The sequence below is a fragment of the Eucalyptus grandis genome, chromosome 3 (genome assembly GCF_016545825.1).
Source record: "Eucalyptus grandis isolate ANBG69807.140 chromosome 3, ASM1654582v1, whole genome shotgun sequence".
Classification (NCBI taxonomy): Eukaryota; Viridiplantae; Streptophyta; class Magnoliopsida; order Myrtales; family Myrtaceae; genus Eucalyptus; species Eucalyptus grandis.
The window spans coordinates 15,988,148-16,003,916 of record NC_052614.1 but is presented as its reverse complement, the minus strand read 5'-3'; the positions used below and the strand labels follow the sequence as shown (position 1 = coordinate 16,003,916).

At 40.0% G+C, this 15,769-nt stretch overlaps 2 protein-coding genes across 7 annotated transcripts; one reads left to right on the top strand and one right to left on the bottom strand.

The window, feature by feature from the left end:
• The first annotated feature begins 2,629 nt into the window (after window positions 1–2,629).
• LOC104436652 (deSI-like protein At4g17486) lies at window positions 2,630–5,501 on the top strand. The gene is made up of 4 exons (XM_010049498.3): window positions 2,630–3,198; window positions 4,042–4,329; window positions 4,852–4,932; window positions 5,041–5,501. Exons 1-4 carry the CDS (start codon window positions 3,066–3,068, stop codon window positions 5,178–5,180), a joined length of 642 nt encoding a protein of 213 aa, XP_010047800.2. The 5' UTR covers window positions 2,630–3,065; the 3' UTR covers window positions 5,181–5,501.
• A 1,613-nt stretch (window positions 5,502–7,114) lies between these two features.
• LOC104436651 (acyl-protein thioesterase 2) lies at window positions 7,115–11,377 on the bottom strand. 6 transcript variants are annotated; one of them, XM_039310311.1, is made up of 11 exons: window positions 11,226–11,298; window positions 10,463–10,537; window positions 10,297–10,383; window positions 10,014–10,128; window positions 9,670–9,706; window positions 9,498–9,567; window positions 9,093–9,197; window positions 8,706–8,856; window positions 8,541–8,623; window positions 7,635–7,728; window positions 7,115–7,538 (listed from the first exon to the last, which is right to left on the bottom strand). In XM_039310311.1, exons 2-11 carry the CDS (start codon window positions 10,482–10,484, stop codon window positions 7,451–7,453), a joined length of 852 nt encoding a protein of 283 aa, XP_039166245.1. In that variant the 5' UTR covers window positions 10,485–10,537; window positions 11,226–11,298; the 3' UTR covers window positions 7,115–7,450. The 6 variants fall into 6 exon arrangements, with proteins under 6 accessions (XP_039166245.1, XP_018725417.2, XP_010047797.2 ...); XM_018869872.2 differs by having other exon boundaries at window positions 10,291–10,383; window positions 11,226–11,297; XM_010049495.3 differs by lacking the exon at window positions 10,463–10,537 and having other exon boundaries at window positions 10,291–10,383; window positions 11,226–11,377.
• Window positions 11,378–15,769: the final 4,392 nt, after the last annotated feature.

The following is a 15,769-nucleotide window of genomic DNA, read 5'->3' as shown; positions in this document are numbered from 1 at the left end:
AAAACTGATGGCAAAAATAATTCGATAACTTACTGATGTTGTTTACCAAATAATTAACTCCCGTTGCAAGTTTGCAAACGACCAACTGTTTTTTATCTTTCTTATCGGTGTCTTAAATTTCAAAAATTGTTAAGTTCATAAGTTTGAAGTGTTCAATAAGTCTTGCAAAATAAAAGATTGTAGGTTAGCATGACATTGCTTTTTGCAATGTCACTCTAGACTCTATCGACCATCTCTTCTTTGCTTGTCTCGTCTCGGCGACTCTTGCTTTTTTTTGGGCCAGGATGTAATCTTCTATGGCGTAATAGATTTTGGGCAGAAAATCTCCTTTGGTTTTGAATTTCCTGACTGGTAAGGATTTCTTTCATTCCATTGCTCGGTTCTCTTTTGGAGCCATGTGCTATTTAATTTGGAAGAAAAGAAATAACATCATTTTCCAAGATGAAACGCTTGAGGTTTCGGCTTTGAAGAATCAACTTGTCAAAGTTTTTTAAGATAAAGTGTTGACCTTCAGCAACGTGCCGGACAACTTTCGTAACAGGCGTCTTTAATGAGGGTGGGGCTTAGACTCTTCTGTTTTTGTTGGCGGGCTTGCCCATTCTCCTTAGTGGTGCTTCTTCTGCTAGGGTTGGTCAGTTGGTACTGTTCCTTCTGGGTTTGTAACCCCATTGCTGTGTTGTGCTGCCTTACTGACAGTTGTTTTTTTGGTTTGCTTGGTGGCAAGTTTTCTTTTGTTTGCCGGTCTGTTTCAGCTTCCTTGTTTTCCATTGTTTTTGTTTTCTTTTACATCGCTCCCTTTCACTCTTTTTTGCTCATGCATTATGAGTGAAAGTTTTTTGCGCTGGTTTTTTGTATAGTTGGCTTTTGCTCTATATATTCTTACCTTACCAAAAAAAAAAAAAAAAAAATTAGTGATTCATAATAATGTTAGTATGTCATGGACAAATTATCTGGAAAAAAAAAAATTGTCGGTCATTCTTTTTAATAACAGTATTTTGACATGTACCAACAATTAAAATTTACCGGTGTGAATTAGATATCTGCACTTTTTGGAAAAAGAGATAAGTAGAAGTATGCCTATTTTAAAGATCAATTTTTGCCTGAGAGATGTGGGAGTGCATAGCGACAATTGAAATGGGCGAATGTTGACAAATCAAATGAATATGGATGAACACTAAACGAGAATAATAGTAAAACGGGATTCGAGAACATAGGATTTCGATATTTTAAGAATTCTTTTGATAGCAAAAAAAAGAAGAAAAAGCATAAATTTAAGAATAAATTATATGTCGGTTGACGATTGTTAAAAAATGTGTAGAAAACCACACGTTAGTCTTAGATTAATGTAAAATCTTTTTGACTCTGTCTCTGTACTCTCAGTCACTATATATTGGGATGATAACATTAATACTTCATGAATTTTGGCATAATATATAATACGATTCCTAAATTTTTAATTAGTTCGATGTGGTTCCTAAACATTAGCCTAATGTGCAATGTCGTCTTTAAACTTCTAATTTATTCAATACGATTCCTAAATTTTTTATACTAGTTCAATTTAATCCTCATACTATATATTGTTAAGGGTGTATACATGTTTTAACGGAAAACTTCAAAAAATGAATTTTTAATAAGCTCCCAATATCAAATCAACTTGATTTAAAATAGGCATTTCGCTTGATTAGTTAACTATACACTCCCTTGACCAAAAATGTGAAAACGTCCACCCAACCCGAATCAATTTTTTGGGCTCAAAATTGATTTTAACGTCACGCTTCAATCCTATTTGATCGGTTCAAAAGACCTACATCTCGTAATTATTGTTATATAATCTTTGTTATCAAACATAATAATGTCGTGGGCATTTCCAGATAGGCGTTTACTTTCTACTTTTCGTTCAATCTTTGACTGGACGGTAAGAGTACGAAGAAATGGATTGCCATGATCACAAAAGTTCCGCTAAACTCATTGTTTTATTTGGCTAATCATCTCTAATTTTGCGAAGGAGAAAAAGATGCAAAATAGGGTGTGTCCTTGTGCTAACTTTTATCCATATGCTCAGTCTCTAAGACCTAATGTGATAAACATTGTTCCAATTAGACCTCATCGCCAGACAAACACCTGTGATTCCGACTAGACTCAATTCACCAAAAAGATAAAATACTTAATTCTTGGACTCGGCTCATCCACCTTGAACTTACCAAACCGTTTAATTCCACATAGAAATTTTAAAGTTGTTCTAATCATGAGCAAATTTGAAATTGAAGGGCCATTTTAGAGTTTAACAATAGACCCGGTCCACCCATCGGTCGTATTTTATTTCATATGATAAAGATACTTTTATTCTGTAAAATTGGTTAGTTCTCTTATGGTAGTTGATAGGTAGGATTTCTTTGCTTGCTGAAAGAACAAGTTCCCTTGATGTAATGAATGATAATGTTAATGAATTCCGCAGAAATGTGGATACGACAAGTTCAATTAGGATTATATAGAAATGCAGTCCTTGTCTCCGGATCGTCATCGGAAAGATAGTACACAAATCGAACTTGTCCAGTAAAAGCATGATGTCCAAAATCGAGTTAGTGCAAAAGGGCCAAAGAGATTTCCACGCGAAAGGAGGAGCTGAAAGCAATCTTTGCCATTACAGACAGGAGCCAGCGACAAAACGTGTTTTGGTCTGAGCTACAATCCTCCAAGGCTGCCCAATTATTACAAAGCCTTTCCATGTTTCATTTCTCTCTACCAGAAGGTCAAATTGTCAGCCAGAGAGAGAGAGAGAAAGGGAGAGAGAGAGGGAGCCACCCGTGTTCTTTATTGACCCCCTTGCTCATCATATTCGGTTTTATTCCCCTTTCCACTCAAGATTCTTCTCCCCTTTCGTTCCTTCGAGGGTCCAAAACTTCTCTCTTTCTCTCTCTGTGTGCGGCTGGAAGAGAGATCTTGGAGGCTGTGAATCTTGGTTTCTTTCTCTTTTGGTTGACGGGTCACATAACACGAATCTAGGGTTCTTGATCTTTGGTGGGTGTCTTTCGAATTCGAAGGAAGAAAAGCCAAGAAACAAGAAAATGGGTGTGGAGACCACCTCCGGATCGGGCTCGGAATGCGAGACGCGTGTGATGCTGAACGTCTACGATCTCACGCCCATTAACAATTACACCCGCTGGTTCGGCTTCGGCATCTTCCATTCGGGCATTGAAGGTGAGTTTTGCTTGAGCTGATGGCTTCTTGCTCCTGTTGTTCGAGGTGTCTTGGCTTTCTTGGGTTGCTTTCGTGATCTGGGTGTCTGTGAATTTGCGGGGATTAGCTCAGTGGTGTCGGAAGCTCGGGTTTTGATGATGATGGAAGTGCCGCGGAGGTTGCATTTGTTCTCTCTATTGACGTGAGTTTCGAATTTGGGAGAGGTTTGGTATGATGTTCGATGATACGATCTGATGCCGACTGAAAAATGCGGTGTGTAGAATGCTCATGATGAAGTTGGATGTCCTTAATTCCTGTATTTGTGTACATCGTGAACTGCTGAATCGACTGAATTTCGTCGCTTGCGGAATGCTTGTTGAGTGTTTACTTTCGTTCCTTGTGAACTTGTGGTTGGACATAAAAAAAAAAAATTAACCTGTATGTCATTGAGTCGAGAAGGTCAATGGGTCAAGGCATAGTGAGAGGGAGAAGACGCTGTCGAAAGTTATGACCTTCTTGTCTATGGTTAACCTGTATGTCATTGAGTGTTTCCGCTTCTTTTTTGATTTCTTGGAGATGATCCTAGAGGACTTTACTCTCTGTTAATGAGACATAAGCAAATAGCAATAGTCGGGCAGCGGGTGTTACTTTGCAACATGCGTTGTTTAACGGGCCTTACTGTTCAAATTAATTGAATGCTTACATCACTGCAGATGTACTTAATAACATGTTGTTATGCCTCCAATCCCCTGTTAGGCCGATTCAAGAAGTTGCTTCTCTTGTATTGCCCTTTTGTTTTCCCTGAATTCTTATTTCTTCATTTGTCGTGATAACCTGAAACACCCGACTGATGTCTGTGAACAGTTCATGGCAAAGAGTATGGGTTTGGTGCCCATGACTTCCCTGTTAGTGGGGTTTTTGAAGTGGAACCAAAGAGCTGCCCGGGTTTCTTATATAGGTGTTCCATATTTTTGGGACACATTAGGATGTCTCCCTTAGAATTTCGAACATTTATTGAGAATATGGCAGCTGAATACCATGGAGATACGTATCACCTCATCTCCAAGAACTGCAATCATTTCACAGACGATGTCTCGTTGAGATTGACGGGCAGACGGATCCCTGGGTGGGTAAATAGGCTTGCTCGGTTAGGTAAGCTCACGAAATTTCTGGTGCATGCTTCTTCTCAGTCTCCTCAGCCTGTTCATTTTTCTTTGCCATTGTAATCACCATCATGCTAAGTGAAAAATAGGTTGACCTGACCTTTTATAATATAAAAATGAAGTGAAGCTTGATTGCTTAAGTCCATTTTCTCTCCATGCTAAGTGACTTGAAATTTACAAATATATGGTTATCTTGATGTCAAAGTAAACAAACTAGCTATATCCATCGCACTGGGGTAGACATATACTTATCTCATGCTAAGTCTTCTATCTTTCTCTACGACTATTCAGGACAAAGAACTGACGTGAATTATTGCTGTTAGCATTTTGTGCATCTTACTGTGTATTTTGGTGGCATATCAAATCTATGAAATGAATTATGTATGGAAATTAAACTTAGATGTATTGATTGGTACAACCTTAAATATTTGAAATTTTCTTTTACTACCATTATTCTTATACAGAAACACTCTGAAATGTTGATGATCACCACGTTGCATTATATCTGTAGGCGCTGTATGCAGTTGTCTGCTTCCAGAAAGCTTACAAGTAACCACAGTTAAACAGATGCCAGAGTACCATGAATGTTCCGGTAATGATTCTCTGCATTTTTTCGCTCACTTTTGTTAATGAATATCAATTTGCACGCTGGCCATTAAGAGCTGCATGTAATTGCCTTTCGTTCTTTTTTAATCTCCAGAGGATGAAGTAACGGAATCTTTGTCAAACGCCACTCCTCGTGAGTCAACTGAAATAGACGAAAACGAACAAGAAAAGCACTTGTTGTCCCCTGCCATGGGAAGCGGAGACATAGTTTTCGTCAAAGAGATGCAGAAGTGATGATACATGAGTGCCTTCTCAACGAAGGGAAGGGCAAGATGTGCTTCCCTTGCAACTGGGGTTGTATCATTGTTCACTGTGCTTTGATCAAAGAGAAATGATTGTGGCCAATTCATCATTTGTTATTTTCCATTGGTTTGCCACTCGCAAGTTTTGTTTTTTTACTTGCAATTGGAATTTGTCCTTGACTTGATCACCTTCCAACGACTTCAAAATTTTCTGAATCTCTGTTCTTTTGTCCATCTTGCCAGCAACTGTGTGATTAATGATTTTGTGCTTTATTGGAGGCAGGGGGCCGTTGATGTACGTGCTCCCAGACAAGCTATAGCTGCTCTCTCTCTCTCTCTCTCTCTCTCTCTCTCACAGTGACCAAGCATACATGAGAACACAACTGTCAAATGTGGATGAAAACAATAAAATGGACAAGGTGGACAGCGCAGTTTGAACGTGACCATGCCCTGAGCCATTTCAAAAGATGGCGGGTCTTTGATTCAATATCTTAGGTTCCATTACATAGAGGAAAAATCATGTTTTGATTTTTTGATGTTTGGATGACAAAAATTAATCAATCTACTGAAATTTTTTCATGAAGTTTTCCATGAAATAGTCACACCCCTTTAAACATCCCCCTTTAATCATCGCAAGTTTTAGGTTAAGTGAGCTATGTATTTAACTGTAAAGACACAATTTTGAAAGACTAGCAGCTTCTCTAAACTCTCCTTCACACATGATGTGACTTGGGTCTTCCATAGATTTGCCCAGGGAAAAGTGCCAAAAAAGTTCTAAATCTTTTGCCTTTGTGCCGATTTAGTCATAAACCTTTTTTTAGTGCCGATTCAGTTATAAACCTTTTTAAGTTGTGCCAATTCAATCCTTTTGGGCGGATTTTGCTGACTGGACGCCGGCTAGATAACGTGGCCTAATCGGCGCGTGGACAATTTTTAATAATTTTTATTTTTTATTTTTAAAATTTAAAAAAAAAAAATGTCTTTTTCCTCCCGGCCGGTCGCCGAGGTCGGGCGACCGCCGGCAAAGGCCACCGCCCGGCAGGGCGAGGCCGACCTCGCCGGATCTAGTGAGGTCGAGCCTCGCCGCCATGGCGAGGCTCGCCCATGGCGAGGCTGGCGAGGTCGGGCGAGTCTCGCCCATGGCCGGTGAGGGCCAGCAAGGCTCGACCTCGCCGGATCCGGCGGTGGCCTCGGCCGTCGCCGGACCTCGGGAAAAAGACCGGAAAAAAAAAAAAAATAAAAAATAAAAATAAAAAAATATTAAAATATTATTAAAAATTTTCAACGTCGCACCGATTAGGTTACGTCAACCGCCGGCATCCAATCAGCAAAATCCAGCCAAAATTGGCTGGAAATGACTGAATTGGCACAACTTTAAAAGGTTTAGAACTGAATCGGCACCAAAAAAATGTTTACGACTAAATCGGCACAAAGGCAAAAGGTTTAAGACTTTTTTGGCACTTTTCCCGATTTGCCCAGTATAGGTTTTTCCATTTCCATCTTCATTATGGGTTTAGTTTTTCCGCGCTCTTCACATTCCTAACTCTTTGCAAGCTTGAAAGTTATATAACATCATCTGCGTCGAGCAACTCGAATCAATCATAACCATCCTTGGCTTAGCAGAGGAAGCAAAACAGCAAATGTGGAGACTTGGTTTACCACCCCATTCAGGCATATGCAAAATCCGGACTCCAGAGCAGATGACCAAACACATTCTTTATGCGCAGGTTAGCTGACGGAAACAAAATCCCCGACCCTATCGCTAGCGGACAATCCCTTCCGAGAGGGCACTTTAACTCTGAGATCAGATTGCATCAGTGGCACTTCATCTTTATATCTTGCTCTTACCTTCCATGTCCTGGCTTTCATTGCAAGTTCGAAAATTATCTGCTCACAAAAGTTTAATCTAGGATTGCCCTAGGAAAGTGAAAACTAGGAACCGATCAGCTTAAAAGACCATGTCTAATGTGCACTTAAGCAAACATGAAATTAAAATATCCAGAATCCCAGTATGGCCACCCCCAAACTAATTGTTTACATGAGACGCCATGAACCCCCACCATGAGTCCATGAGGTTCCATATGTGCCAAACAATAAGAGAAAGACAGCAGGAGAACGAAACTCATAGCCAACGTACGTATACCATTGCAACCACCAGCACAAACTATGGGTTACCCAATTCAATTTATCCCCATCATTAACCAATCTCTTTCAACACCAGCTCTTCCTTGGTTGTCATTTCTCGAAACTTGTCTCGATGCCTTATGATGATGAGCCATCAAGCCCCAAATTCGAAGATAGCCATGCGCACACCTGATCCATCTCTTCAGGAATTGTGAAGTGCCCGAGCCTGCACAGTCAAGGAAATTACAATGAGATGGTCATGAATTCAATCTCAGAATCAGTTCCTCCTAAGTAGCGCTCTTAAGGGTTTGCCACAACATACCCACTGTAGGATTTGAATATCACATTTTGGAACCCAGCAGCTTTCAAGGTCCCTGAGGATTTCTCACCAAATTTGTAAGGCACCACATCATCACCTGTCACAGCATATCAACATAAATGGATAAATTACTTCTGCAGTTCACATAGTGACCGGCACTGATTCGTCGAGTGAGACATGCTTCAGAAAAATAGCTGTTTTATCAAATTTTTTTTTTAAATGGCTAACAAAATTTATCTTGACCAGCAATAAACTCGCAAATATGACAATGATCATCAGACTTGAACAATAAGAATAGCAATGACAGGAAACGAAAGCCACAGAATGAGTACTTAGATCAGATGTCACATGGCAAAAGGGTGAACGATAAAGATGGTCAAAGAAAGAATTAAATTTTATATATTATGGTAAAGTTTGTAAATCCTTCATGCACTAAACTAAGACCCTGGGAAACTAAACTCCGCTTTTCTGCAACCATCACTTGAAAATTGGTTGAGATGACAAGAAAGGTTGGGAAGTTTATATCGAATAGGGTGGCCGTGGTGAGTTAAAGAAAGATGTGAGTTACTGATAAACTAGCTACTTTTAAGCTAAGCATCAGTGCCTCATCAGGTCAGAAGGAACTAATCTATGATTTACATATAGAAAGGAAAATTGGCAGTGCACAAACAAGATATAAAAACTGTAAACCTACATGTCTCTTGTTCATTGTTCCACATACTGAGAACTGATCAAACTAAGTGAGCTGTCCAACTGTTTATAAAAGTCATTCTACTTCATGGCACCACACAATAGGCATGCAAGAGAGCTCCCATGACTTAGTATTGATTATTTATATAGCTGAACATAAAAGAGTTATATTAAGGAAACACTGAATGGTGCATTCTCATGCAAAGGTAGTTTCCATACTTGTGCCATGGCAGAGAAGTACGGGCAATGAAGCAGCACGTGTCACAGCTTCATTTTCCCCTTCTAACTTGTTTTTCAAAGTCCTGTTGAAGAATAGAACTAGTTATTCCAGCACCTAGGCCCCACCAATTCAGATAAGACAAACCATAATGAAAGTAGCCAAACTTTGAACATGGAAGCCAGCCACTGAGCCCAACGACTGTACTTATTTTGGCTGGGTAAGGATTGCCATTCCCATATTTTCCCAAAGCACAGCATGATGCACAGTATAGAGCAGTTGCTGCTCCCATGCTGAAGCCTCCAACGCCAAGTTTGACTGCCAAAGGTGAAGAAAGTACCAATTACTGGTTTTCAAAATGTATAAAGCGCTCATTGAATTAACTTACTGAGAAAAATGAAAGATAAAAACTAATAGAAGGGATAGGGAAACTTTTTTATCCTTCAAGGAAAGCTTCTTCCATCAAGGAGTTATTGCTTCGACATCCAAGGCTTCTTCAATATTAATTGGTATCAGAAAAGGCTTTGCCATCACATCAGCATTATGAAACTTACTATCAGCTGGTTCTGTTGACAACAAATTTGCGACATGTGCAGCTGAAGCATCCAAACCCTCTAAATCATCAGCAGCATTCTCGGAAAGGTCTCCAACGTCAAACCCTGAATTAAATAGTATTAGTACATACGCAATGATGGTCAACATCATTTATCTTCTCCAAAACGCCAATGTCTCAATTATGAGATTTACCTTCTTCAAAACAAGCATAAAAATCCGAACCAGGAATGACAATTATAGTTTTTTTCATGATGGAGTAAGGATATCTTAATTGTTTTTATGCGATAAGGCGTTTATTGCCTCCTCCTAAGATACATGCTAATATTAAAGATAAACTGTTTTTATTTATATAACAATTCTACTTCCTGATGGTATGGCTGTTTCTTGAAAGGCAATGGACGTACAAGCAGTAGAAGGGAAGCCCCCAAAAATGCTGACTGGTCGTGTAGGGGAAGTTGGGCATATCCATTTTATCTGAGATATAAATAGTGAAAAGTTATGAAATCGTATAAGGAGAAGAAAGCAACCACACAGCATGCAATAAGGTGTGCCTTCACTATAAATTCTATTTCTTACATTTGGAAGAGGCAGGGTCTCCAACAGCTGCGACCAGCTGCCAAAAAAATCGAAGTGTAAATAAGAAATCTAAAATTACCCAATTGTAAGAGGTATTTGACAACCCACTTAGAAGCTACATGTTATATGGGCAGATAAAAACTTGAAATAGACAGCTTGAGCTTGATCCTTGACACGAAGAACCAACACAACTATTTACTCGTAATAAGAAGTGAAGGTGAGCAAAGATTGCATCTCAGATAAACTCTTCTAGACGTAAAATGTCATCATTAAAGAAACTTGCTGCCAGACAGATTAATAAATGAAGTTACATTTGGTAGGCCAGTGTTGATGTCAAATATTACCTTGAACCATTATCACCAAGGCCATGCAGCCAAACAACAGTTGCTTGGTGTTTACCTTTGGGCCTGACCACATACGTCCTTCCAAAGTTAACTGCCTTTCTAGCTGTTTGCCCGCCTGTAATAAAGCGACGACCACAGATAGGATATTGATGTCAACATATAACATTCAAAGAATTTAGCCATATCATAAAGGACCTTTTTGATAGATTCCAGCATCAAGTGCACTAGAAAAATTGCTTACAACAAGGAGAAAAAGGAAAAAGAAGATCAAGCAAACCAGAACCCATCGAAGTCCCTGTCAAGCTCATTTGGCTCCTTAGGATGTAAAACTTAAAGAAACTTTTCTGCACCGTTCGGAACAGTGGAGACCCTGACAAAAACAAACATCAAAGTTATATAACCCATCAGAATCCAGCTCCAACAACAGATATTGTAGGTTCAAATCCTACACCGGCTGATTCCCAACTCCATGTAAGGCTAAACATCAACAGCTCGAAAGAGAGATCTTGGTGTCAGGGCAGTCACTAAAGTTAACACGTATGAACTTTGTCAAATTCTCAAGCAGTTCATCCTGAATTGACAGTCAACACTACAGCATTGACACACAGCAAAAGTCTAGCGCATCATTGTTGCAATGTAAAGAATGTTGGCATCCTGCTACTATGCTAAAGCGAAACGCACGAGTCATTCTCTGACAAGCAGGGAACGGATGCTCACAAGAGGCTGACTTGGGACGACACTGCATAACAACGTTCCACGATTCACAACACCCTCCAAAGTACCGAAAACTACGACACCAAACACATCTATAAAATGATAATCTCAAAACATCCATTGCAAAAGGGACAATTTCAGGTTTTCCTAAAATGGGCAGAGGAGAGAACCAGCAAATAATCAAATTAACACGAAATCAAGAGCCCAGAAAGGCTACACGCATCACTCAGCAGAACCAACGAAAGACAAAGACAAAGAAAAGAAAAGAAAAATACCCATTACCCTCAAGACATCAAAAAACGACACAATGCACAAAACAATCACAAACGAAAAAGGAGCAGGAACATGCCCAAGAATCAACCCAAGTCAAAACAGCACAAAGGAACAATAAAACGACGACGATTTCGGCCCCAACGAGCTCATCGCGAAGAAGAAGACAACGGAATCGGGATGAGAGGCCCTAGGGTTGGAGTGGAGCCAGGCACCGGCGCTGCGTACCTCGATCGATTGGCGAAGATTGCGAGGGCAAACCACCACTCTCTCTCCTCTCTCTTCTGCGTCTCTGCGTGCTAAAGGTGAGATTTTTATCTCTGTTGTTGTCATGTGTTGTTTTGTTTTTTTGTCGTTACGTGCGACCGGTTAATGGCCGTTCAGAACTTTCGTGAGGGAGATGGCGAATCAGGTTCTAAATTTAATTTGCAGGCGCTGGCATTCATTTATCAAAGAAACTAGGAAAAATATAAATTTTGGAAAAGATTAATACTACGAAAAAAAAATCTCAAATTGGTTATTACAAATGTACTTTAAATTAATTTTTGAGTCACTGAAGATCCCAAATTAGTACACTCGCTACATATTTACCCTGAATTACCTTTTGTTAAATTTTAACATGAAATTACTAAATTGATAAGCAATAATTACAGATATACCAATTTAAGATTTTTTGTGATCCAAAAATTAATTTATAGTAAATTTATTATTTATATACTAATTTTAAAGTTTTTCATGATATTAAGATTTTTGGAGAAAAAATAAAGTTCCCCATGTAGTAAAGTGGAGTTATTACATGTAACTTCATCAATTTCGTGGTATATTATATTCATCGAGAGGGAAATAAGTCTAATTGTGAAAAATATTTGTTCAAGTGAGCTTTATTTTTGTTTACGGTAGATCTCGCCATTTTTAATAGATAATATAAAATAGTAAAGACCCTCGAGTAATAAATGTTCCCAATGGACTTTTTCATTCTGAGTAAAATAGAGAGAATTCCAAATAGGGTTTGTAATGTCTTCGTTTTATAAAATGAAATGGTATCAAGTCAATCTTATTTTAAAAACGATTTGAAATGATTTATTTAATCTCAAATAAGGGTTTGAAACGACATATTTAATCTCAAATAGGGCATTGTCAACCAACCAAATTTGTGCCGGCTAAAGAGCACATGCATTTAATATACTGATTCCGACATCGCGGTCAGTGGCATTTTTGTCTAAAGGTTTTTTTTTTCTTTGCTTTTCATTTTACCGTTCATCATCTTCTTTGTTCTTCCATCTTCTTCGCATGGGCAATCAAGGGAAAAGGCACGGACATTAGGATAACAAACCCTAGCCCAAGCACAGCCATGCAAGGGCACTTAGGCCTCGAGCAAGAGTAGGCACCAATCTAGTGTCCACATAAGCCAAAACCGAGAACCCCATGCTTGTATACAGCTTCTTGGCGCCCCGACCCAAGTCCATAGAGGTCGAACCCATGCTCAAATCCTTGTCACCTAGACTCAAGTCTACAAAGGCCAAGCATGAGACCTCAATGATTGTGGTTCCCAACGCTTGAGCTCATGTCCTTGATATTAGAGCCCTAGTCCATTGAGGTTGGCCCAATGACATTGGTGCCCATGCTGGGCCTAAGATCTCTAGTCGCTGGGACTCGGATCCAGCATCAATGGACATAGGAATAATTGTTGGGACTTGATTATTGGTGCCGGGGTCCCAAGCCTACCCTTAATGGACCCAAGCATAGGCACTGAGGTCTTGAGCTTCAACTTGAATGAACTCAAACTTGAGTGATAGAGATTTGGGCAATGGCAATGGTCTTCAGCCCAAGGACTCAAACACAAGTACTGGGGTCCCAAGCTTAGCCTCAATGGACCTGGCATGAGCATCAAAATGTTGGGCCTCAATCTCAATGGACTTGGGCTTCAACGCAAGGAATTTGAGCACGTACATTGGGCGGGTCAAGCTTTTGTGGACCAAGGCTCAAGTGCCAAAGACACAAATAAGAGCATTGGGGATTGGAGCCCATCAAGACCCGGTCTCTATAGACTTTTGCATGGTCATCGAGATCTCGAGACCTTAATAGACTAAGCACAAACATTAGGCATCTGAGCCTCAGCCTCAATGAACTCAAGCTTGAGTGCGGGCAATCCAGCATAGGCATAGGAATCTTGGGCTCGGGTGACAAGGGAACTTGGCACAAACATCGGGGTCTCAAGCTTAGCTTTGATGGATCCAAGCACAAACACCAAGGTCTTAAGCCTTAGCCTTTTTGGACCCAAGCTCAAGTGTGGGGGATCATGTTATGGGCCCGAGTCTCAAGCTCGACCACTATGAAACTGAGCTCGAGCTTGAGGACCTTAGCATAAGCACCAAGAGACTTGGGCCCGCCTCGATGGACTCGAGCACCAACATTGAGGACCAGAGCACTTCCTTTGTTGACTTTGGGCTAACAATGAGGGATTTGAGCACGATGGACCAAGATCTCGAGCTAGACCTTTTTGGACTCAAGTCGATGCCAAGGCATGAAGCGTGGACACGAGGCCTCTAGTCGGATCTTGATGGACCTAGGTGTGGACATCGGAGACTAGAGTACCATCATCAGGGTCCCAAGACAGGCCTCAATGGACCCAGGCATGGGTGCCAAAGACCGGAGTTTGGGCAACATGGGCATCAGAGTCATGAGCCTAGCTTTAATGGACTTGGGCTTGGGCGCCGGGGACTTGTTCTCATATGTCAAGGACTTGGAAATGAGCATTAGGATTCCCTTACCGAAGCACGGAGTTTTTGGAGCAAGCGCATACATTTAGTCTAATTTTGAATAACAATTTTCAATTTTTTAAATAGAAAATCATTTTCATGAATTTAAACATAGATTTTCCATTGAGTTATTTTCCTAGTCGATCCAAACGTTAAGAGACAAGGAAAAGTATTTTCTGTGAAATAAACAGTCTTAATAAAGAAGAAGAAAATCGAGATGAATGCATTCCCAATTAGTAATCGGACGGTCTTAGGCCGTGGTCACCCGAGGCAGGCGGGCGCTTGGTGGCGTTCACCGGCGCTGCACGTGGTTTTAACTAGTCGAAACAAACATAAATTCATGTCACCACCCGACATGACAATTACGGGGCAATCCACCTCTAACTCTCCATTTGCATATTCAACGAAAGAGCTTAGGCGAGATAAAGTTAAATAATTTAAAGACTCAATTCACAAAAAAAAAAGTGTTAAGAAGGCTAGATATTAAGAAATTAAAAACGTTTTGGGAATTATCCATGCCCTTTATCCCTCTTGTTTTTTCAACTGAAATTTAAAATCCACGAGGTTCTGAAATTTCACTAGTAGTTCCGTCAAAACTCGAGTGCGAGCCAGCGCAACACATTTTTTCGTTATTGTTAAGGGTTTGTTTGATAACGCTTTCTATTTTGGAAAATAATTTCTTTTCAAAAATAGTTTTTTTTCTATTTTTATTCGAAAACAAATTCTTAGTAAAATAAGGCATTTGGTAACTACAAAAAATTTATATTATTGGAATAAAAAAAGAATAGGAATGCGTTTGGTATCATCCAAATTTTTATATTTTTTTTCGTTTTTTCTTTTTACTCATGAACGGCCTAATGTCGATCATCAATTGCCACCCGTTGCCGCCGGCCGCCGCCGTTGTCGCCCAACCATTGCTCGCCACTGTCACCACCACCTTTGGCGGTCGAGCGGCAATAGGCGGCGGTCGACAACGGAGGAGGCGGCAATTGTAACAATCGTTAGCTGACAGTCGACGGCGGTAGGCGGTCGAAGGACAGTGGTAGCCAACGATGGCAGTTGGCAGTCGGCAACAATTGGCGATGGTTAGCAAGCGGTGGAGGCGGCCGGTTAAAGGACGATGGCGGCAATGCTAGTGACAACGGCGACGACTAAGGCGCCAGTCGGCCAGTCAGTGTTGGCCTCGGGTGGCCGAAGGTGGCATGTGATGGCTGCGACAAGAGAAAAGAACAAAAGAAAAATGAAAAAGAAAATTGACTTATTTCTAGAAATTATTCCTAAAAACAAGAAGCTATTTTTTTTTTCTTGTTTCTGTTTCAAATCTATTCTCTAACTACTTTTCTATTCTGGGTAATAAAAAAATAAGTTAGCGTTACCAAATAGATTTCTGTTCTTTTTTTTTTTTTGTGTCGAAGAACAAATGAACAAAAAAACAAAGGAACATAAATGTTTCCAAATAGGCCCTAAGATAGTTAAGTGAACTCATTAATAAAGTGAATAATACGAGCTTTTCAAGCAACGTGGGATAAGAGAAAACATGGGAAACAAGCTTCTTGAAATACATTTCTATAGAATTTATTTGAGAATGGCAAAGATGCCTCAGAACGAGAGTTTTAAGTATAGAAGACTCATAAGCCAATCCTCGTGCAAAAGAGTGTTCCTCGTGCTAAGATGTCGTGAGGCTACAATAATGACATTACCTATTTTGAAATAGTGAGTCTCTATGGATCTCTCTAAGGCCGAGATAGTCTGGACAATAGTTATGATCTATCTCGGATACTTAGATCGAGTGCGAGACTTTTACAACGAAGTTATAAAAGCCCGAAAGAATGTTATTAGTAATTGGTGTGTGGAGTGATCGAATACTTGCTCTACTGCAGCACTTTTTTCTTTTTTATTTGTATCAGTACCGTATAAAAAAATCTGAAATACATTTTCATACTTCTGGTGTATAATACACGGTGTAAGGATGGGAAGACAGACCGTCGAAGTCACCTGAAGTACAGCGTCCTA